This window comes from Schistocerca serialis, chromosome 3 (assembly GCF_023864345.2).
Source record: "Schistocerca serialis cubense isolate TAMUIC-IGC-003099 chromosome 3, iqSchSeri2.2, whole genome shotgun sequence".
Taxonomy (NCBI): Eukaryota; Metazoa; Arthropoda; class Insecta; order Orthoptera; family Acrididae; genus Schistocerca; species Schistocerca serialis.
In genome coordinates, this window is record NC_064640.1 from 656,271,047 (window position 1) to 656,294,469 (window position 23,423).

General features: G+C 40.7%; 1 protein-coding gene across 2 annotated transcripts in view; it reads left to right on the top strand.

The window, feature by feature from the left end:
- Positions 1–23,423, top strand: part of LOC126470537 (F-BAR domain only protein 2-like) — a 302,833-nt gene that overhangs the window by 41,628 nt on the left and 237,782 nt on the right. For both annotated transcript variants that reach the window (XM_050098467.1, XM_050098468.1), the window contains exon 3: positions 4,244–4,460. In XM_050098467.1, coding sequence (XP_049954424.1) covers positions 4,244–4,460 — 217 coding nt within the window. The remainder of the gene's footprint in view (positions 1–4,243; positions 4,461–23,423) is intronic.

The following is a 23,423-nucleotide window of genomic DNA, read 5'->3' on the forward strand; positions in this document are numbered from 1 at the left end:
AGAGAGCCTTCCCAAGACGCAGTCATGGGCTCTAGCCCACGGTTTCCAGTTTTCATGCATGAAGTCGTGTGTCTTGCACTTCTGTCAGTGTCGTACTGTTCATCCGGAACCAGAACTTTACCTTAATGATGATCCACTCACAGTAGTGGAGACATCAATTCTTAGGGCTGGTTTTAGATGCCCAATTGACGTGGCTTCCTCATTTTTGTCAGCAGAAGTGGAAGTGCTGGCAGCTCCTCAATGCCCCTTCTCTGCCTGAGCAACACCAACTGGGGTGCAGATCGCTCTACACTGCTGCAGCTCTACAGAGCCCTTGTTCAATCCCACCTTGACTAGGGGAGTCTGGTTTATAGTTCGGTGGTGCCCTCAGCATTCCGTTTACTGGACCCAGTGCACCACTGTGGTGTTTGCCTGGCAACAGGAGGTTTTAGGAAAAGTCCGGTGACCAGCGTTCTGGTGGAGACTGGAGTCCCCCCATTGCAGGTTAGGCATGCACAACTGCTTGCCAGTTACGTTGCATACATTCAGAGTTCTGAGCATTCGAATTACCATCTCCTTTTCCCATCCATGGCGGTTCATCTCCTGCATCGGAGGCCCAGGACTGGGCTTAAGATTGTGGTTCGTGTCCGATCTCTTCTGTCTGATGCCTTTACCACCTATACTTGAGGTCCATTCACGTACACCTCCATGGTATACGCCTAGGCTGAAGCTTCTCCTGGACCTTTCACATGGTTTTAAGGACTCTGTTAACCCCACAGCACTCTGCTTTCACTTACTCTCGATTCTTGACATGTACCGGGACCATGAAGTGGTTTACACTGATGGCTTGATGGCTGATGGTCATGTTGGCTTCGCTTATGTTCATGGAGGACATATTGAGCAGCACTCCTTGCCACATGGCTGCAGAGCTAGTGGCCATTTCTTGTGCTTATGAGTGCATCCCCTAATGCCCTGGCGAGTCGTTTCTTCTCTGTTCTGACTCCTTGAGCAGCCCACAAGCTATCGACCAGTGCGAACTCTCCATCCTTTGGTAGTGACCATCCAGGAGTCCATCCATGCCCTGGAATGGTCCAGTTGTTCCGTGATGTTTGTGTGGACCCCAGGCCAAGTCGGAATCCCAGGAAATGAACTTGCCGACTGAGTGGACAAATAGGCTACACATAAACTGCTTCTGTAGATCAGCATCCCTGTAACTGACCTGTAATCATTGTTGCATGATCATTATTGAGCTTTTGGGGCCAGAATGAGATAATCTCAGTATGCACAACAAACTGCATAACCTTTAAGTAGACTACGAATGTGCGCAAGACCTCCATGCGGGCCTCTCACAGGGACTCCGTGGTTCTCTGCCTGCTCCGCTTTGGCCATACGTGGCTAACACATGGCTGCCTCCTCTGTCGCGAGGACCCAGCTCGGTGTCACTGTGGTTCACATATGACTGTCGTCCACATCTTGCTGGACTGCCTCCTTTTAGCCACTCTGCGGCAGACTTTTAACCTTCCCAGCACCCTACCTTTGGTTTTGGGCAACAATGCCTCAACAGCAGATTTAGTTTCACATTTTACTCATGAGGGGTTTTTTTTATCGTACCATCTAAGGGTGGGCATTTAGCGTTCTCTCTGAGGTCACCACCCTCTTTCCATTTTTACTCTGTCACACATTCTTTGCATTTGTTTGTCTTGGTGGTCGTCTGTTCCCTACATGTGTTCATCTTGCCTTGTCATTTTGGAGTGGACATTTTAATGTGTTGTAGAGTGGCTGGCTCATCCTCTTTTATTATTGTGACCAGCCAATGCAGACCATATGCTCTATGGTTTTAATACCTTCTTCCACTTTTCCTTGTGGTGTATGTTTTCCCTGTTTTTTGTTCATTCCATTCATTTTCTATTTAGGTGTGGTGTTGGGTGTTCTTGTGCCTTGGGCCTTGCTTGCATCAGGAGAAAGGGACTGATGACACTGTAGTTTGGTCCCTTTATACCCCAAACAGACCAACCAACCAACGATCTTCTGATTTACCATCCATGACCTATCTCCCCTCAGTACTTGTACCCACTTCAGTGCTGTCCATGGCACCTTTTCAGTTACCGATCTAATGAATTGTCCCCCAGTCTCGTGGCTTCACTGCATATCAATCTTTGACAGTGACCACTTTCCAGTGATCCTGTTACTTCCTTGCCACTGCCATATGGACTGACTACCACATTGAGTGCTTTGAAGAGCCTTGAAGAGCCAACTGGCACGTGTCTGCTGTTACGCTCACCCTCTTTATGTAAGATTGTGTCTCCGAGGTAGTGCAAGACACACCTGCACCACTTCGAACTGCTGTTGCCTTTCCTACAGCTCCCCTCCACAGCCAGCCAGTGCCATGATGGACCAAAGACATTGCAGTAGCTTCGCAGAATTGCTGAAGAGCTGTGAAAAGTTTAAAGTTTCATCAGTTGCAGGCTGACCTTATCACTTTTAAGCGACTTTTTGCTGGGGCTCGCTATCTAACGAACACAGTAAGAATGGAGGAAGTGTTAAATCTCCTTCCTGGGAACGTATACCTCATCACCCCAGTTGGTGGCCAATCTCCATAGTCCTTGTACCGCGAAAGATGAACAGTAGAATTAGTAGTATGGAGTCATTCAAAAGAAACTGCAGCAGTCATTCGTTGAACAGTTGATTGGAAAACATTTAGTACTTGGGTAACACATACTTGACTGTTGTATGATAAGGTGTGTTCTGTTCTGCATATTCAGTCCCAGAGACAGACTGAAAAACTTGGCAGATGGATCCCAGATTCTCAATTCTAAGTTAAAAGGTCTCCTCATGACACACTCATTTCATTCCCCGCAGAAATTCCTAACAGTAATTTTAGGGTCTTTTACTGTATTCATACTTATACACATACAATGTTAGAAATATTTCGCCAGCCGGAGTGGGTGAGCTGTTCTAGGTGCTTCAGTCTGGAACCATGCGACTGCTACGGTCGCAGGATCGAATCCTGCCTCGGGCATGGATGTATGTGATGTCCTTAGGTTAGTTAGGTTTAAGTATTAAATGAAACAAGTTTACTGTTACCAGTCACTGTTCTATTTATTTCCACGATGTGTTTCGAAGGTTTAAACCTCCATCATCGGGTGGATTTACATTATTTAGTATGACATTTGTGTGTGTGTGTGTGTGTGTGTGTGTGTGTGTGTGTGTGTGTGTTACGATTTTTGGATGAACATGTCGCACTGCCTAGTGGCGAAACATGACACTATTTCAGTACATGGTTTTGGATTTCTTCTGACATAAAATAAGTAAAATAGAGTACCTTCAGTGGTCACAGGTTCCTATTCGCTTTCGTAACACATCAGATGTATACTGTCACATTTGTAAACAAATATGGCGTCTGGAATCTGCTAGGTGCAAGGTTCGTGTAGCAGAAGAGAAGACATAATCGCAAAGTACATAGAATATACATCGTAACAACATTATTACAGAATAATTATTTAAAGGATTTGGAGGTGGTTGTTTTGAGGTGTTGAATATATGTGTGTGTGTACTTCAGGTGGCATATAAATATGATTTTGACAAGTTAAAACAGCATAACATGTGTACTCGTTTATACAATCAGGTGTAATGTTAAAATGGCTTAAATTTCATACTTGTTAATAACAATCAGGTGAAATGTTACAGACGTTAAGTACAATAATCATATTGGCTACAGCAGTAAAATTATACATAGGTGACAATTTAAAATAAAACGGTAACTGGTAACAGTAAACTTGTTGTTTCATTTAATGTCAATAACAGTCATGGTAAAGCCTAACTTAAAATGTTCGCATGTGTAGGTGTAAGTAGTTCTAGGTTCTAGGGGACTGATGACCTCCGATGTTAAGTCCCATAGTGCTCAGAGCCATTTGAACCATTTGGAAACATTTCATTGTATTTTTTGTTTATAATCAGCATTGTATGGATATATATTTAGTGACTAATTATGTTACCGGGTGGCTTTAATTCAGATGGTTACACAGAACCTAACAAAATAAATAAATAAGCCAAGCACTTCATAACAATAGGTTTATAATATTCATAGACAGTGTAGAAACTTTCATAAATGAAGACAGTGAACTACTGATTTATATTCACACATGTTGGTAGAGAAGGATCTTGTTAAGGTTTAGTACCAAACTTGGTTAGTTATTATGTGAATATATAAACATAGAAGTATGTGCAGAGAGGAGGAGAAAATATAAGTTCATTTTTGTTACAGATCTAACATTGAAGAAAATAATTCAAAGTTATTGGCTAAGTTAGCTAAGCAAACAAGTTCTGGCAGTGTGCAAGGGACATTTGCTCCAGTTTGGCAAGTTCTCCGCTCTTCAGCAGAGAAACTGTCAAATTTGCACATGCAGATGGTACAGAAAGTTACTGAACTGGTGAAGGAAGTTAGCAAATATGCCGAAGAACTTCATAAAAAACATAAATTGGTAACTACATAGTAATTAATAAATGTAACTGTGTGATTACATACAGTTTACATCAAATTTTGGCATTATCTTTCTTAATGATTGTAACCTCACCTGTGTCTGAAACTGTAGCCTCTTTCATCAATTTCAGATGTGGTATTGTAACTGTATATTATTGTGTTTTGAGTCCAATAACAAATTTTGAGCATTAAAGTATTTTCTGTTCCATGACATTCTCTTGCAGTTACATTATCGTGATAGTATATTCTCTTTTTTTTCCAACAAAAAGTATAATCTCTCCTTATACTACTGTAAGTACCTCTTAGAATCGAAGTTTTTTTGGTGATGGGTTTATTGTGTGTATTCCACTGTTAAAAGTGAACAATTTTACTTATGTCTATAGTCTATTTTGTAATCAAATTTTCTTTTACAAACATTAGTTTGTTCATATGCTTGACAGTATAGTCTGTGATTATGCAATTTTTTTTTATAAATAACTAATTATGGTGATTTTGATAAATATATCTTGGGCGGTAGTTTTACTTTGTTTTCATTTCGTCTTCTGCGATTGGTGTTATACTACGTGTTAGAGGCTCTTAATGAAGGGTAAGGAAGAGAACCAATAAATGATAAGGAGAGAGGTAGCAGGTTCATAATTCATATAATAAGAGAGCCATCTGTAAGTCAGAATATTGTTAGTTCACAGAATGGTAAGAACTGGAGTTAGTATGATGATTCGCATTGCGTAAAGCTTTTTTCCCTGTCAAAAACTATCAAGCTCCATTGTACTCCTTCTTTCCAATTGAAAGAGTGATTTCCTTGTCTTGGATGAGTATGCTGGATCATTCTGTCCAGTTAGACACTGAGCGAAGATGAATGAATGAATGTGGAAAGAAATATTACGGAGCCCTAACATAAAGATTGAAAGCTGCTGCCATATGTTGTTCAAGAGATAATCTCAAAGTTTTAATTATCACTGTGGAAAACTCAAGCTCAGGCCATGGAACATGGTGATGGTGTTAGTCCTTTTGTCCATATTCACCCTGCAGTGCAACACATTTTTCCTCACAATGCATAATTTGTTGGCGACATTGGTGGTAGAAGCAACATTTAAAAAAAAAAAAAAAAAAAATCACCTCCTCATCAGTCTAGAAATGCATACCACACAATGGTTTCTTCATCAGAGAAGGGGAGGAAGTAGCTGGGTGCCATTCGGGAGAAAACAAGGGGCAAGGTAAAATTTGAGAGCCCAAAGAAGCAGTTCATGTGACTGTGTCTTTGGCAGAGTGAGTTGCTTGCTTTACTCCTTCGTCTTGGGTTTGTAGTGATGCACCCAGTAAATGGAGATTGGGTCACCAGAGAAGTCTCACGAATTGACTTGACACAGCTGCAACATTTCTGCCTTCGTTCAGTGGGTGTTTTGAATGGGTGTGAGCAGTTGTGGAATCCAGCAGGTTGCACCTTTGACATGACGTAAGACCATGTTATACACTGAAGAGCAAAAGAAATTGGTACATCTGCCTAATATCGTGTAGGGCCTCTGCGAGCACACAGAAGTGCTGCAACACTACGTGGCATGGACTCCACTAATGTCTGAAGTAGTGTTGGAGGGAATTGACATCATGAATCTTGCAGGGCTGTCCATAAATCCATAAGAGTATGATAGGGTGGATATATCTTCTGAACAGCATGTTGCAAGGCATCCCATATATGCTCAGTAATGTTCATATCTGGTGAGTTTGGTGGGTAGTGGAAGTGTTTAAACTCAGAAGAGTGTTCCTGGAGCCACTCTGTTGCAATTTTGGATATGTGGGGTGTCACATTGTCCTGTTGGAATTGCCAAAGTCCGTCAGAATGCACAATGGACATGAATGGTTGCAGGTGATCAGACATGATGCTTACGTACATGTCACCGTTCTGTTATATCTAGACGTATCAGGGATCCCATATCACTCCAACTGCACATGCCCCACACCATTACAGAGTCCCCACCAGCTTGAACAATCACCTGCTGACATGCAGGATTCATACCCATACACATACATCCCCTTGATACAATTTGAAATGAGACTAGTCTGACCAGGAAACATGTTTCAGTCATCATCAGTCCAATGTCAGTGTTTACGGACCCAGGCGAGGCATAAAGCTTTGTGTCTTCCAATCATCAAGGGTAGATGAGTGGACTCAGAAAGCCCGTATCGATAACACTGGTTGGTGGCCCAGCATTGAAATTTGCAGCAGTTTTTGGAAGGGTTGCACTTCCTTAACACTGAATGATTCTCTTCAGTTGTTGTTAGTCTCGTTCTTGCCGGATCTTTTTCTGGCCACAGCAGTGTCGGAGATTTGATGTTTTACCAGATTCTTGATATTCACGGTACACTCACGAAATGCTGTGTCCCATTGCTTGTGTGTCGACTCTAACACCACATTCAGACTCGTTTAAATATTGATAACCTACCATTGTAATAGCAGTAACCAATCTAAGGACTGCACCAGACACTTGTTGTCTTATATAGTCATTGCCGACCACAGTGCCATATTTTGCCTGTTTACATATCTCTGTATTTGAATACACATGCTTATGCCAGTTTCTTTGGTGCTTCAGTGTACAATGAATATACTGTTAGTATGTTATACTTAATTAAGTATTATTCTCTATAGGACTGATGTTTACTAGTATTAGCTATTATCCTAATTATTCTATTGTGGGCACATGTATACCGTTGGTGCCCCACCCCAAATCTCAATACCATACTGTAGGTGAGTGTGTGTAATTCCAAAACAGATTTGTCTTAAGACAGGTGGCACTATTATGGTAGAAAGGCGTTTTAGCATGTAGGTGTTACAGGAGATTTTTTACACATGTAGGTGATGTGCTCCATCCACGTAAGATGTTAATCTACTATAATATTTAGGAATTTGTGTTTTATCACTTGTTTCAACTGATAACTATGGCCCAGTATCCAGTTGTCTTGATTTATAATTCAGCAGAAACTCCGTCAGAATTTCTTTGTCCTCATTTAGTGCCAGTTTGTTTTATGGTGCATATTCTGACATAAGGCTAATGTACTCTGTATTATTTTCACTGCTTTTTTAGAGCCTCAGCTTATGGAGGAGGCATCGTCGGCATAATTTACTAGGTTTGAATTTTATGCAATTATTATGTCATTGATGTGCACAATAAACAAAAGAAACTCCACAGTCAAGAATTTTATAAGATGATTTTACTGTTTAATATGTGTCCCCCAGTTGTATGCTACAGCTTAACACATTGTCTTCTGTCAGTAAGATAGGATCTTAACAAATCAAAAGCCACTCCTCTGACTCCAGAAGTTCCTAATTTACATAGAAGAATAGAATGAGTCAAAGCATTGGATAGGTCTAAAAAGGCACCAATAACTTTTATTTCCATCATCAAGTTTATTCAATAACACTTGAAAAAAAAAAATGTAGCTACAGCTGTTGTTGTAGACCTGCCCTTCCTAAAACTATGCTTATAGCCTTTTAATAAATTGTACTTACAGAACAATAATTCATGCAAGAAGTAGCCTTTTCAACCACTTACTAAGTATTGATGTCAATGAAAGAGCCTATAATTTTGTATGTCAGTAGATATTCCCTTTGTATGCACTAGTCTTATTTCAGTGACTTTTAGCAAGTGAGGAAATCACCCCTGAGTGAAAGAGCTGTTTATTAAATGTTGTAGTGGCATTATTAAATCATTTTTGCATTCTTTCAGAAGTTCAGCTGAGGTGTCATCCCAGCACTGGATGTATTTGCTTTTAAACTGAAAATGGTTTTCAGGATTTCCAATTCTGTAGCACACCTCAGGGAGAATGAATTACTGACGTTGCTGGGTTTTAGCACTTTTGGTGGGTCAGTCACATCTTCCCTGCTCATCTTACTAAATTGGTCTGTGAATCTCTCATTCCTTTGGGTCACTCAGCAATTTTTCATTGCCTCTTGTTATATTATTGCACACTGCCACACTGCATTGTATATCCCCCCTCCTGCATGTTTCTTATTACTGGATTTCCTAATCTTTTCTGCATACATCTGTGCTGTTAATGTCTTAAGTGCTTCCCTGTAGGTTTTCTACAGACTTGGTATGTAGATTGCAAGTACTGCAGTTTGGTGTCTCTGAAAAGAATATATAAATCCTTCATATCTCCTGTAATTTTATTCCATTAGGGGGAAGTTTAAGATTACTGGAATTGTCAGTTCTCCTTAGTATTTTGACCACTGGGCACCCTTGATTAAGATAATGGGTTAATGTTGTATAAAATTTGTCTCACCTTTCATTAATATTTTCTGTCTCATATAGGCCTACCTGATCCCAGTTTGTGTGTGCCAGAGTTTCCTTTAAAGTGTGATAGTCTAGCTTTCTTTTATAGGACCCCATGAGATACTACTACTTTGTCTGTATGAAGCTCTAGAACTAATGCATTATGATCTGGAATGTGGTTCTCAACCGTTCTGACTACAAGGTCTTCCTTGCTTAAGTTTGTAATAACGTAGTCAGTACATGTCAGAGAGTCTCATCTCATTTTTGTTGGTGTTGAACTCACATGACTGTAATTATAGGGCTGAAACCTATCAATATATCTAAGATAATTCATACTATTATTAAGGAGTCAGTGTTCACATCTACTACTATGATAGTCTGCTTTTTATGAGGTGAAAGTTTATAAACACGTTCCTGTAAATGACAAAAGAATTCTTTCATGTTACCGTTAGGGGATCTGTATAGGCTAGCTATTATTAAACTGCTGTTTCTCAGCTTTATTCCTATTGCAGCTATTTAAAAAACCATCCTGCGTGCAAAATTATCCACCCAGTCAATTTTTTTGCTCTGGACATTATTTTTGACATAAATACCAACGCCATCGCCTTTACGCTGTTTCCTATTACGGACACTGACAGTTTTATAATTACTTAAATTAATGCTACTCATTTCTTCAGTTTTGCACTGTAGTTCGTTCACAAAATAAATATGAGGAGGACTACTACCACTCAGAAATTTGTCAGTTTGTTCAGTTTTGTCAGTAAGATATTGGATGTTTTGTGATATTATTTTGAGTGTACTGTCATTTATGATGTTATTGACAAGTACTTTGCCTTCACGTTTGCATAGTGAAGGCTGTTATACTCCAAAAACGATTCTGTAGGACTACTTTTACTTCCAAACAAACTGGTTTTTATATATAAGGTTTTCACTTCAATCCTTTCTCTTACTATTTGATTTAATTTTTCACACAAATAACATTTACCTGCATAATTCAAGTGCAATCTATGGTTAGTGTGTTGACCTCTATCCAACTTTCTTATGTCTGGAATTGATTATGACAAGTCTACATCTACATCTACATGATAACTCTGCAATTCACATTTAAGTGCTTGGCAGAGGGTTCATCGAACCGCAATCATACTATCTCTCTACCATTCCACTCCCGAACAGCGCGCGGGAAAAATGAACACCTAAACCTTTCTGTTCAAGCTCTGATTTCTCTTATTTTATTTTGATGATCATTTCTACCTATGTAGGTTGGGCTCAACAAAATATTTTCGCATTCGGAAGAGAAAGTTGGTGACTGAAATTTCGTAAATAGATCTCGCCACGACGAAAAATGTCTTTGCTTTAATGACTTCCATCCCAACTCGCGTATCATATTTGCCACACTCTCTCCCCTGTTACGTGATAATACAAAACAAACTGCCCTTTTTGGACACTTTCGATGTCCTCTGTCAATCCCACCTGGTAAGGATACTGCACCACGCAGCAATGTGGTAAGCTGTCTCTTCAGTGGACTTGTTGCATCTTCTAAGTGTCCTGCCAATGAAACACAACCTTTGGCTCGCCTTCCCCACAATATTATCTATGTGGTCTTTCCAACTGAAATTGTTTGTAATTTTAACACCCAGGTACTTAGTTGAATTGACAGCCTTGAGAATTGTACTATTTATCGAGTAATCGAATTCCAATGGATTTCTTTTCGAACTCGTGTGGATCACCTCACACTTTTCGTTATTTAGCGTCAACTGCCACCTGCCACACCATACAGCAATCTTTTTCCAAATCGCTTTGCAACTGATACTGGTCTTTGGATGACCTTACTAGATGGTAAATTACAGCATCATCTGCGAACAACCTAAGAGAACTGCTCAGATGGTCATCCAGATCATTTATGTAGATCAGGAACAGCAGAGGTCCCAGGACGCTTCCCTGGGGAACACCTGATATCACTTCAGTTTTACTCGACGATTTGCCGTCTATTACTACGAACTGCAACCTTCCTGACAGGAAATCACAAATCCAGTCACACAACTGAGATGATACCCCATAGGCCCGCAGTTTGATTAGAAGTTGCTTGTGAGGAACGGTGTCGAAAGCTTTCTGGAAATCTAGAAATACGGAATCAACTTGAGATCCCCTGTCGATAGCAGTCATTACTTCGTGCGAATAAAGAGCTAGCTGCATTGCACAAGAACGATGTTTTCTGAAACCATGCTGATTTATCAATAGATCGTTCCCTTCGAGTTGATTCATAATGTTTGAATACAGTATATGCTCCAAAACCCTACTGCAAACCGACGTCAATGATATAGGTCTGTAGTTAGATGGATTACTCCTACTACCCTTCTTAAACACTGGTATGACCTGCGCAATTTTCCAATCTGTAGGTACAGATCTATCGGTGAGCGAGCGGTTGTATATGATTACTAAGTAGGGAGCTATTGTATCAGCGTAATCTGAAAGGAACCTAATCGGTATACAATCTGGACCTGAAGACTTGCCCGTATCAAGCGATTTGAGTTGCTTCACAACCCTAATGTATCTACTTCTAAGAAACTCATGCTAGCAGCTGTTCATGTTTCAAATTCTGGAATATTCCATTCGTCTTCCCTGGTGAAGGAATTTAGGGAAACTGCGTTCAATAACTCCGCTTTAGCGGCACAGTTGTCAGTAACAGTACCATCGGCACTGCGCAGCAAAGGTATTGACTGCGTCTTGCCGCTTGAGTACTTTTCATATGACCAGAATTTCTCCAGATTTTCTACCAAATTTCGAGACAATGTTTCGTTGTGGAACCTATTAAAGGCATCTCGCATTGAAGCCCGTGCCAAATTTCGCGCATCTGTAAATTTTAGCCAATCTTCAGGATTTCGTGTTCTTCTGAAGTTCGCATGCTTTTTCCGTTGCCTCTGCAACAGCGTTCGGACCTGTTTTGTGTACCATGGGGGATCAGTTCCATCTCTTACCAGTTTATGAGGTATGAATCTATCAATTGCTGTTGCTACTATATCTTCGAATTTGAGCCACATCTCGTCTATATTTGCATAGTCAGTTCGGAAGGAATGGAGATTGTCTCTTAGGAAGGCTTCTAGTGACACTTTATCCGCTTTTTTAAACGAAATTATTTTGCGTTTGTTTCTGGTGGATTTGGAAGACCTTGTGATCACTAATCCCTGTATCAGTCATGATGCTCTCTATTAGCTCTGGATTGTTTGTGGCTAAGAGGTCAAGTGCGTTTTCTTAACCATTTACTTTTCGTGTGGGTTCGTGGACTAACTGCTCAAAATAATTTAGGACAATCTCGGAAGATGTTTTCTGCCTACCACTGGTTTTGAACAAGTATTTTTGCCAACATATCGAGGCAAGGTTGAAGTCCCCACCAACTATAACCGTATGAGTGGGGTATTTACTTGTTACAAAACTCAAATTTTCTCTGAACTGTTCAGCAACTATATCATCGGAGTCTGGGGGTCGGTAGAAGCAGCCAATTATTAACTTAGTTCGGCTGTTAAGTATAACCTCCACCCATACCAATTTGCACGGAGTATCTACTTCGACTTCACTACAAGATAAACCACTACTGACAGACACAAACACTCCACCACCAATTCTGCGTAATATATCTTTCCTGAATACCGTCTGAGACTTCATAAAAATTTCTGCAGAACTTATTTCATGCTTTAGCCAGCTTTCTGTACCTATAACTATTTCAGCTTCTGTGCTTTCTATTAGCGCTTGAAGCTCAGGGACTTTCCCAGGACAACTACAACAATTTACAACTATAATTCTCTGTTCCTTGATCCAAGCACGTCCTGTATTTGCCATGCACTCTTTGAGATTGCAGCCCACCCTGTACTTTCCCGAGGCCTTCTAACCTAAAAAACCGCCCAGTCCACACCACACAGCCTCCGCTACCCGTGTAGCCACCAGCTGAGTGTAGTGAATTCAGTGAAAAGGGAATCTTTGGTAAGGTGTCCATTTTCTTTGTACAAGAAGGATAATAGGGAATTATAATTAACTTGAAATATCCAGAGAGTTTTCAAAATGGTATATGCTAATTAAAATGGCAAATTTCAGATAAGGTGTTAAACTTATTAAGTCTTAACAAACTTAATTATTATTCTATGATATCTGAGTTCCACAAAACTTATTTAATTAAATTTGTGGAGTAGTGTCCTGGAAGAAATTAGTCAGTGAGCATATATAAGGGCCAAATAAACATTGAGAGGAGAAAATCAGGCGTAGAATGTCCATTCTCTGCAGTGTAAGTTAGTTGTTACGACCGAAATCAGGCTGGTAACAGCGACTGATCATCTGTGCTAAATAAAAATTGATTCAAAAAACTAAGGCCAGTAATGATACCACATGATGAAGTGAAGTAGACCATTAATGCTGTGCAGCAACCAAAATCAGTAAAGTCTCTTTTTGACAGTGGAACAGGCCACAAGTAAGTTAAATTACAACATGGAAGCAAGGAAAAATGTTAATATTAACCATTGCTCTTGCCATTATATGTTCAATGTGTCATTCTCCAAATTGCCCATTACTGTTACTGAAAAGATTGCAGTGGCTGTGAAATATCAAATTTTGACACTTCCTCACAGGCAAACAAATAACAGATATCATAAATACCGTAGTAGAGAATGAGTAGTTTCATTATTTAAATGGAAAAAATGGTGCTGACAACACATGAAGCAATAGCCATCATCTTGTTATTGCGATAGGAGTTGTACATAGATGGAAAAGAAGTGTGACTGAAATTGGGGGTCAGTAAGCCGAGATTAGTAAACACCCTTTTGTCGCATACCGTCTCATAGCTATGTAGATAGAATGAGATTTACACTCTTCTACAGATTGCACATAGTCAAAAATTGTAGGACTGACTTCGTGCTTTGGCGAGAGATCCGTAGGTAGAGAGAGAGAGAGAGAGAGAGAGAGAGAGAGAGAGAGCGCTCACGTGTACGGTATTGAGATTTTGAGATTTCGGTATGTTGCGAGCGTGTATTTGCAATTGTCAAGCCGTCATTTTAAGTAACTGCTTTATATTCATGGATGGGGATAGAGACTTGTTTGTAATTGCTCTGCCCTCTGTTTTATCAGATGATGTGATATGTACATTTTCACTCCACAAGCCACCTTACAGTGTGTGGCAGATTGTACTTGTGGACCAGTGTCACTTACCCCTTTTCTTGCACGAGTTGCGTATGGTTCGCGGGAAGAACGATCGCTGCTATGCCTCCATGTGGGCTGGAATCTCCCTAATTTTATCTTCATGGTCTTTTTGCGAGGTATGTGTTGGAGGAAGCAATATATTGGTTGGCTCTTATAGGAATATACACTGTCCGAACCTTTACAGTAGACAATAATTTGATGCAGAACACCTCTCTTGCAGCATCTGCCCTTGGAGTTAGCCGAGCAACTCTGACATTTTCATCCTTACTAAATGAACCTGTAATGAAACATGCTGCTTTTCTTTGGATCTGCTCTATTTCCTCTAACAGTCCTATCTGGTACAGAGATCATATTGATCAACAATATTCAAGTATTGGTCAAATGAATAATTTCTCAATCTGGGATCTGCCTTACTTGCGATTAATTTATGTGGTTATTCCACTTCAAACTGCATTGTATGCATACTCCTAGATATTTCATGGAAGTAACTGCTTCCAGTGATGGTTCTGTAATTGTGTAGTCTTATAATAAAGGTCTTTCTGTCTACGTGTTCACAATATGTTACATTTGTTTATGTTGAAGGTCAGTTACCATTCCCTGCTCCGAGCATGAATCATCTGCATGTCTTCCCGCATTTTGGTAAAACTTTCTGGTGTTTCCTTCTGTGTATATAACAGCATCAACCACGAAAAGCCTCGTGGAACTTCTGACATTATCTACTAGGTCATTTATATGTATTGTGACATGTAATGGTCCTATACCACTCCTGTGGGACACACCCAAAGTTACATTCATGTCTGAAGACTTCTCTTCATTGTGGATGATATGCTGTATTCTGTTAGCTAGAAACTTCTCAGTCCAGTCTCACAGCTGATCTGATATGTCATACGCTCGGATTTTGTTCATTAGGTGGCAGTGTAGGACTGTATCGAAAGCCTTTTGGAACTCAAGGAACATGGTATTTGAGACACCTGTATTTACTACTTTCTGTGTATTGTGGATGGACAGAGTTAGCAAGTCTTTCTAATTTCCTGAATAATCTGATTTGCTTTTTAAATGATTAGGCAATACTTTTGCCAGGATTGTTGGCTCATAAATTTATTTTATAGGTGATCAGAAAACCACACTATCAGTGTACTTTTGTGTCTGTTTCTCTGCCAATAAATTTAGAACATTTTTGAACATACAACATATTGGCAATGTCACAGTTTGATAGCTAATGAGATTGCATTGGTGAATGTGAGAGCAAATGTGAGCAGATGTGTGTGAATTTTAGGCATTTTTAAAACTGTAGCCACATTCACCAAGAAAATATTTGCAAAGATGCTGACAATGTCTTTGTTAGGTACTTCAAACTCTACTACTTTTAGAGTATCACCCTATCTGTTGACCGACTGTTGGATAATAGAAGGTACACTCAGGCTGCATGTTACATAGGTGTCATTTCTTCATCTAATCCAAAGGCTGTGGACACACACACACACACACACACACACACACACACACACACACACACACACACACACACACAGAGAGAGAGAGAGAAAGAGAGAGAGAGAGAGAGAGAGAACCCTTTAGCCATTGAAAAGATGTTTGGTACTAATAGGAGGTATAAAATCTACTGTCAAGTACAAAGTTCCAAGTTCACCTCATTTTTCTGTAATTGTTCCTTAATGAATGTTACGTAAAATTAAGCCCTGGATGCTATTTCCCTAAGAAGCTCCATAACGCGCCTAACATAACCCAATATTTAGCAGACCCCTCCCGCTGTGTGGCTACATGACCCTGCAGAAGGAATAGTCACTTGTCCACTCATAGGATGAATGTTTTATCTTCAAAACTGCTTTTTTTATTCTGTTGTTTGGCAGTCAATTTGTGAAACCTGACATTATCATTTAGCAATAACTAACAATAACAAAATAATGCTGTGTAACTGTAGATAAATATTGCTCCTGAAAGCTGAAAAAAGGCACTAGCTGAGTTAGGAGAGATAATCAAAAATTGTATTTCCTGTTGTTTTCTAGTGACAGCAAAAGATACTAAAAAGAAATCCATCCTGTGACAGGAACATAATAGAAGAGAATTGCTGTCTTTCATATGCCCTGCCAGAGTTATTACTTACAAGTTAGGCACACTATAAATTAAGTTGCAGCAGAGTTTTCCTAGCCACCCCTAACGAGCATTTCCACCTCCACAACCTACCACTCCACCATCTCTGCACCATAACAGTCCAATTCTCCTCCGGGTCATTATAGAGTGGTGTCAGAAGTACTTATGGCCATCATCTGGCAGATGGTGCCAGCAGAGTCAACCTACATGCAGCATATCTTCACAACTGCAGCACGCAGTTTCATCAGACAGTGGGATGAGTGAGCAGACAGTTAGTTCTTGTGGTTGTTTTTCTTGTTTTGTGTGTAGAGGGTATGGAGTCAAAGTAGGTGATGCATGATAATTTGAGGGTACGTTTGTATAGTCAGGGGGACTGGCTGTTCTTTTGAAATTCCATGGTAATTCAAAGGAGCTTTATTTTCGGTCTATAATATGGGATCTCAGTGTAACTTGTAAGGTCAGTTTGCACCATGTACAGTATTAATACCAGTGATTTGTACTAATTGTCACCACCTCGAGGAATATATTTAATAGCAATGATAAAAAGTGAGATATAAGTGTGTGTAATTTAATACAGTTCGTTATGAGTAAATTTTGTAGCTTTTAGTGTATATTGGTGATTACGGTTCTGCAATGGCAATCTCAAGTGGAGGGTGTCACTACGTGGGAGGCAGATCAACCACTGGTTAACGAAATGACTCAGTTGAAAGCAGATAATGCGGACTTGCATAATAACCTTACAGCCAGGGAGGGCGAGTTGGAATTAGCCAATCAAACTACTCCTTTGTTAGATTCAGCTACAGCCATTTTTATCAAACCCTTCTCAGAAAAGTCGATTGATAACTTGATGTCCTTTCTGGATGACCATCAGTTAACAGCTAATATTAGGAGGTGATCACAGGATCAGTTATTATAGATGATGAAGTTATAGTGGGTAGGGGAAGCCAAGACATGTACAAGGGGGCTTAAGAGGAGAACAGAAATTTGAGGAATTGAAAAGAAGGTCTGCTACATAGGAACAACAAGCAAAACAGTGCGAGGTTTTTTCATGAGCAATTAAGTACTATGTCAAAGAAGCATAATGAGTCAGTAGAGAAGTTTGCGGCCAGAATATATAAAGTGAATGTGCAGACATATGAATTAAGCGAAAGTGATGAAGCAAATAGTCACACTCCATGAAATGGAATAGAGAGCACTGGACACATTTTTGAGGCGCTTGTTCCTGATATGTAGAAGAACGAGAACAAATAGCCTGAGGGACTTATACACTGTGGCCAGATTAGCGACAGAGTTTGAAGAAATTAATGTAGTAACAGGAATACGGGATAAGAGAGTAGTTTTCTCTACTAATGTGAGGTGTTACAGAGGTGGGAGAATGGGACATGTGCAGAAGTAGTGTTGCCAACCTCATTGCAGTAGATGTAAAGTGGTTAGGCACCACCATCTTGATGGTAGGAATGGTAAGGAGAAACAAGAGTCGAATAAGCAGGTGTTAAATGCAAAAGGGAACCCCAGGCCTGCCAAACAGAGTTCCTGATAAGTGTTGCTGCAACTAATACAAATGAAGAGGCAAAATGTAGTATAGTATGAATAGTGAAGGTAGAAAGCACAAGTTTTTATGAGATGATGGGGCACTTGTGTTGGTGGTGCATATGGACCTTGAGAGTCAGTGGTCATTAAATTCTCCATGTTCCTCTTAAAGAATTGTGCTTGGTAGAACTGTTGGCAGAAAGTGATGTATTAGACACATCATGTTGCTTTTGTCAGGAGAAGCACAGTATGCTTAGGGGAGGAATTGGACAGGTAAATAGTGCCCCTGAATTTATATAATTTAGATGCCGACGAAGGACAGCTCACCAAGGGAATGTTGTAGCTAGTTTGGAAGTCCTGGATGATATGAGTAGAGACTCGACCAGTGTGCAGCAGTGTAATGTACAAGCTGCTGATAAAACTGCATTGCGTAGGTAGTTAGATCATCTTAGAGGTACGGATAGATTGGAAATCAAGAAATTATTGTTTGAATTTGAGAATTAGCCTTAACAGCAACTCCTGTAACACAACATTGTATCACTACAGGAGCTGAGTCACTGGTATATCGTAGACCCACACCATATGCAACCAGTATAAGAGGAATAAATTGAGCAACAGTTAGCAGATGTGGTAGTAGAGCAAAACACTAGTTGTTGGATGGCAGCGGTCATAGTTGTACCGAAAAAATCTCAGGATGAGGTCAGAAAATATAGATTCTGTTGTGACTACAGACGTCTTGACAGCAAAACTACAACCAATGCATATCCGATCCCAAACATCAATGAAGCTGTTGACAATTTGTGCCAGTGCAAGTACTTCTGTATCTTAGACCTGAAGATTTCAGATAGAAGTAAACCCGAAGGACCATCTAGAAACAGCGTTCTCAGTCCCCTGGGGCAATTTTCAGTATTGTAGGATGCCATTTGGCAACATTTTAGCGTTTGCTGGACAGAGTCTGAGGGGACTGAAACCTCACCAGTGCATGGTATACCTGGATGACATCATTTTCGTGAAGGATATAGCACAGCATATGCAGTTTTTGCAGGAGGGTTTTAAAAGTTTACGAGCAGCAAATTTAGAACTTAACATAGGGAAATGTCATTTTGGATTAAAAGTAGTTATGTGTTTATGGCACATTATTAACAGTGGAGTGGTTAGACCTATCTGAGGTTGGCAAAAGCAGTGCAAGAATTTCTGATTCCTAGTAATACTAAGGAGCTACAATCTTTCCTGGGGTTAGGGAATTATACAAGATTCATAAGAGTTTGCAGATATAGTGGGACCACATATACAACAGTTAAAAATGGGGGTAAATTTCGAATGGACAAAGGTATGCCAAGATGAGTTTGAGGAGTTAAAGAGAGTTTTGATGTCAAGTCCAGTACTAATTGTTCCAGACTATGAGAAAAAGTTTATTTTGGTAATGGGTGCTTCGAATCGGGTCCTAGGGCGTGTTCTTATTGAAGTAGTGAACAGAGAGGAGCATTGGGTAGCATATGCTTCTAGACAGTTGATCAGAGTGCGAAAAAACTACTCAACAACGGAGGAGATACTTAATGTAATACATGGAAGCATGTATATCAGGTGTTTTTTGTAGGGAAAGAAGTTTAAAGTAGCAAGGGACCGTGCAGCCATTAAGTGGTTGTTGGGGCTTTAGGTCCATTCGAGTAGGCTAACTAAATGGGTATTGGGGGTAAGTGAATTAGCACACAAGCCTGGTAAGAGACATATGAACACAGATAGTTTAAGCTGGAAAGTAGCAGTGATAGAGACACTAGGTCACAACCTTGCAGAATGGCAAACAGCAGAATGGGCTGACTTTAAATGTAAACAGTATGAGTCTGAGCTATAATTCACTTTGTGGGCCAGTTATTGTGTAAGACAAGAAGGTTGGAGCCATGAGTAGTGGTGCCTGCAAACCTAAAGGAGGAAATACTGAAAGAAGTGCATGACCACATTATTTTCAGGACACAGGGGTTGTAGAACAAGAAGTTGGTGAGTAGCAGAGCGGCACTTGTGGAAGTCTAGGATAAAGGATGTGGATCAGTATGTAAGGGGTTGGTGGTACAGTGCACACAGCGGGCAGATATGAACCTTTGCAGAGGTTACTAGAAGCAATAGAGCCTTTCAGAATGTTAATTTGGATGTCCTCTGACCATTCAACAAGACTTCTGCTGGGAATCGATTCGTGTTGACCACTATTGATAATTTTTTCTAGATATGTGGAAATGATTGCCATCCCTAACAGGCACCAACAGTTGCACAAGCATTGGTTAGCAGCTGGTTGCTCAAATTTGAGGTGCCAGAAACTATGATCACTGACCAAGGGACAATTTTATGTCTGGTTTTTTAAAGCAGCTATGTAATTTTGTAAGGGTTAAGGAGTTAATGATGAGTCCATTACACCCTCAGGCTAATGGTAGGGCGGAGTGGGTACATCGCATAGTGGGAAGATGCTGAGTCACTATGTGGGCATGCACCTTAACAATTGGAACATATATTTATCCTTCAATGGGAGTGCATATAATTCAAAAGTCCATTCTGTGACAGTGTTTTCACCATATGAGGTAGTTTACGGAAGGCACATGCTGTCACTGTTTGACAAAATAGGGCGAAGAAATGGCAAGGGCAGGGAGTTCGCTAAGGATTTTGCTAAAAAGACAAGGGAAATTTGGAAATGTGTGCAGGGAATAACACCAGAGCTTTGGAATGCCAAGAGTGGTTAGGGAATCATGTGGGCATGTTACCATCATATAAAATCAGCCAGAGGGTAATGTTACTGAACCCGTACATTCCGAAAGGTAAGGACAAGAAATTTGTTACTTATTACCAAGGGCCAAATTGGGTAGTTGAAACAATATCACTGGTAAATGCCAAGCCATTTTCAGGTGCTCCAGATGCTTTGCACAGGTAACGTAATGCTTTGGGCGTAAAAGTACGGGAGTAGGAAGGTGAGGAAGTGAAGAAACCTTGCATAACCTGTACAAAGGGTTCCGTATGCATTAAGGCCAAGGGAGTAAAGGGGGATAGTATACATTTGGATTAGTGTGTACATGTTATTCAGGAGCATAAATGATCATTATATCAGTAGGAAATGAGAATGGTGGGAAGAAGTTTTGTCTTTTATGCTCATTTGTTGGAAAGTTAAGTATTTGAGGGTTGAGTGTTCTTTTATGTCTGTATAATGGCAGACCTTTTGGTGGTGGTGGTGGTGGTGGTGGTGGTGGTGGTGGTGGTGGTGGTGGTGGGGGGGGGGGGGTGATGGGAGTCCCCGTTTCCCAGGTTGCCGTGGGTCGAAATCAGAGGGGAGGCTTTATCTTACCAGGTTGCACGTCTTCACCAGGAGTGGATTGGGAGGGGGGGGGGGGGGGGGGGTCGCTGCAGGTATTATAATTGAAAACAGGAGTACTGTCATTGGGCATTGAAGCCGACACTGAATGCTTGGGAAATGTGTAATGAGGTAAATTATTGGGAAAATATGTTTATGGATTTACAGAGTGAGATGGAAGGGAAAGACATACTAAGAAACAGCAGTATAGATGGTGGGCGATAATCTAGGAGTTACAGAAGCTCAGATGGATACTTTGGATAAGAGAATGGCAGTAGCAAGATTGTTGCAGTCTTTGGCTGGTAGCTTGTGGGATACTTGGGTAGTAGTAGAGGAATTGTAAGGAACAGTCCTATATGCGGTGCACGGGCAGCTTAGCCCAGTTCTATCAATGCTGGATCAGTTTTTGGTAGGCATACAGAAAATGCAGGAGTTGCCACTGGAATTAGGACCAGAGTAGTTGAATTGATCAGTGTATTGTCATATTGCAGCAGTCGTGACCAGAAAATGTCTAGTGCAACTGTACATACTGGTACAGTTTCCAGTTAGCAGCGGGCAAGCCAGATTCAAATGTTACACCATACACATGCATACCCAATAAAATGGAGAACTTTGGGGAAATTTGTCCAAGTAAAAACACAGGAGATACTACTGATCACAGAAGATGGTGATAGCTGTGCGGTTATGTCACTAACGGGACTCAAACATTGTCAGAGGGAGAGGGTTATTATCTGCCCGACCTGGATGTACATACAGGTGCTGGCATTTGCGAGGTACAGTTGAACTTAGTAATTTGGTAAAGGAAGATGTCAGGATTGTCCACCTGACCCTATTTTCATCAAGTGCGTTTGCACAGGGTGTTTTTTGTAAACAGTACTGAAGTTGTAGTAGCAAACTGCTATGAACAAGATAAGCTCGAGTAACCTAAATGTTTGGCTTGGCACATGGGTGGAATAATTATTAATGGAATGGACTGTGACATAACCAGGCAGATGTTTCACCTTTCATCTTTCAACTTTTGTTTTTGGGGAAACCAAGTTGAACATTACGCAGCCTCAGTCATACTGGTCAGAGAAGCAGGTGATACTTCCAGTGAAAAACCTGACTTACCTAAACGAAATATTAAATCCTAACATAATACTGTCCCCGAACTGGCTCATAGACATGCAAGAGGGGTGTGTTCCAGTGGAGCAGACGCTTTCAGATGTTCAGCAGTATTGAGAGGAGCAGCAGTGAATGAACAAGACCATAAGCATCACAAATACAAGCGCCACTTTAATGTTGACTCCGCTTTGTGCAGCCTTCATCTACCTTAGGTGGAGGGCAGCTAGACAATGCAATCCTCTGTACATCAGATACTGTTGGACTGGCTAACTGCCCAAACATGGGAAGGTGTGATGAGTGTGAAAACCAGTTATAGTAGTAAGAGTGAGTTATTGTAAGATGTAATTAATTGTGATTTGAAAGATGAGGAACCTTGGGTGGTGTTGAAACAAGCATTGCTGCCTGCAGAAGAGATGCCATAGGGGCACAATACGAGAGCATTCATGTTAGTAGTTGCTTAATATTTAAGGGGTAGCTCAGGTGAGAATGGAGATAATATGTAATAGTTTGTGGACTAATGGAACCAGGGGGCTGGAATTGTAAGGGAAAGTACCTCACTTTCGGAGTTTTGATTTTTGATGTGAGAGGAAAAACTGTAAATAACATATGTTGTAACTTTGTGGTGAAGTATTCTGTTGCAGACCAGCAGTCAGAGTTTAGACCTGGTGTCCAGGTCTTCCAAAAGAGGGAATATATGCAACACTATCGCTTAATTTTGGGCGTTACTAATCTCAAGTAAAACGATGGCAGCCATGTGTGAGGCAAGCAGGTAGTCACAGAGACACTGATAATGTAATTTCACAAGTGAGCCTGTACATGTGAGATGGCCAGACTAAGCTGTGCAATCATGGTGACATTGGAGAATGACTTTGCAGTGACAGATCATCCTGTGGTATATCTCCACTGTGTTTGGAAACAAAGGTGTTGATCTGTATGTGTCTGGTAGCAGTGTACTGACAAAATTGTGCCACCAATCGCTATAAAAACCATCTGCTGCTAGCACAGTTATGTGCTGTCTGACAGCATCCTCCACAACATTTGGTCCACATTGGCTTCCAGCACACTGTGGGCCAGCCAGCAGCCAATGCCAGTCTGGGTAGCCATCTCCATCAGACCAGCTCTAGATTATAAGTATATTACTGTTGATTGAGGCGACAATTGTGAGTAATCCCTCAGGGGCCTCCACTTGCGGATCCGGGGGTATTCCTGCTTGTCATAAGAGGTGACTAAAAGGAGTGTCTCACATTTCAACCTTTACGTGATGGTTCCCTGTAGGATTTGACCTCCATTTTTCAACATTTTTCCGAAGAGCAAGTCAATGGGAATAGGGCGCCTTGCATGGTGCATCGTGTCCATCATGCACTGAGACCTATTGCATCCTTCGTCGACGTGGATCTGTACTTCCGCTTATTCTCCCACTGTTGAGTGAGGTCACCCTCCTGGGTGC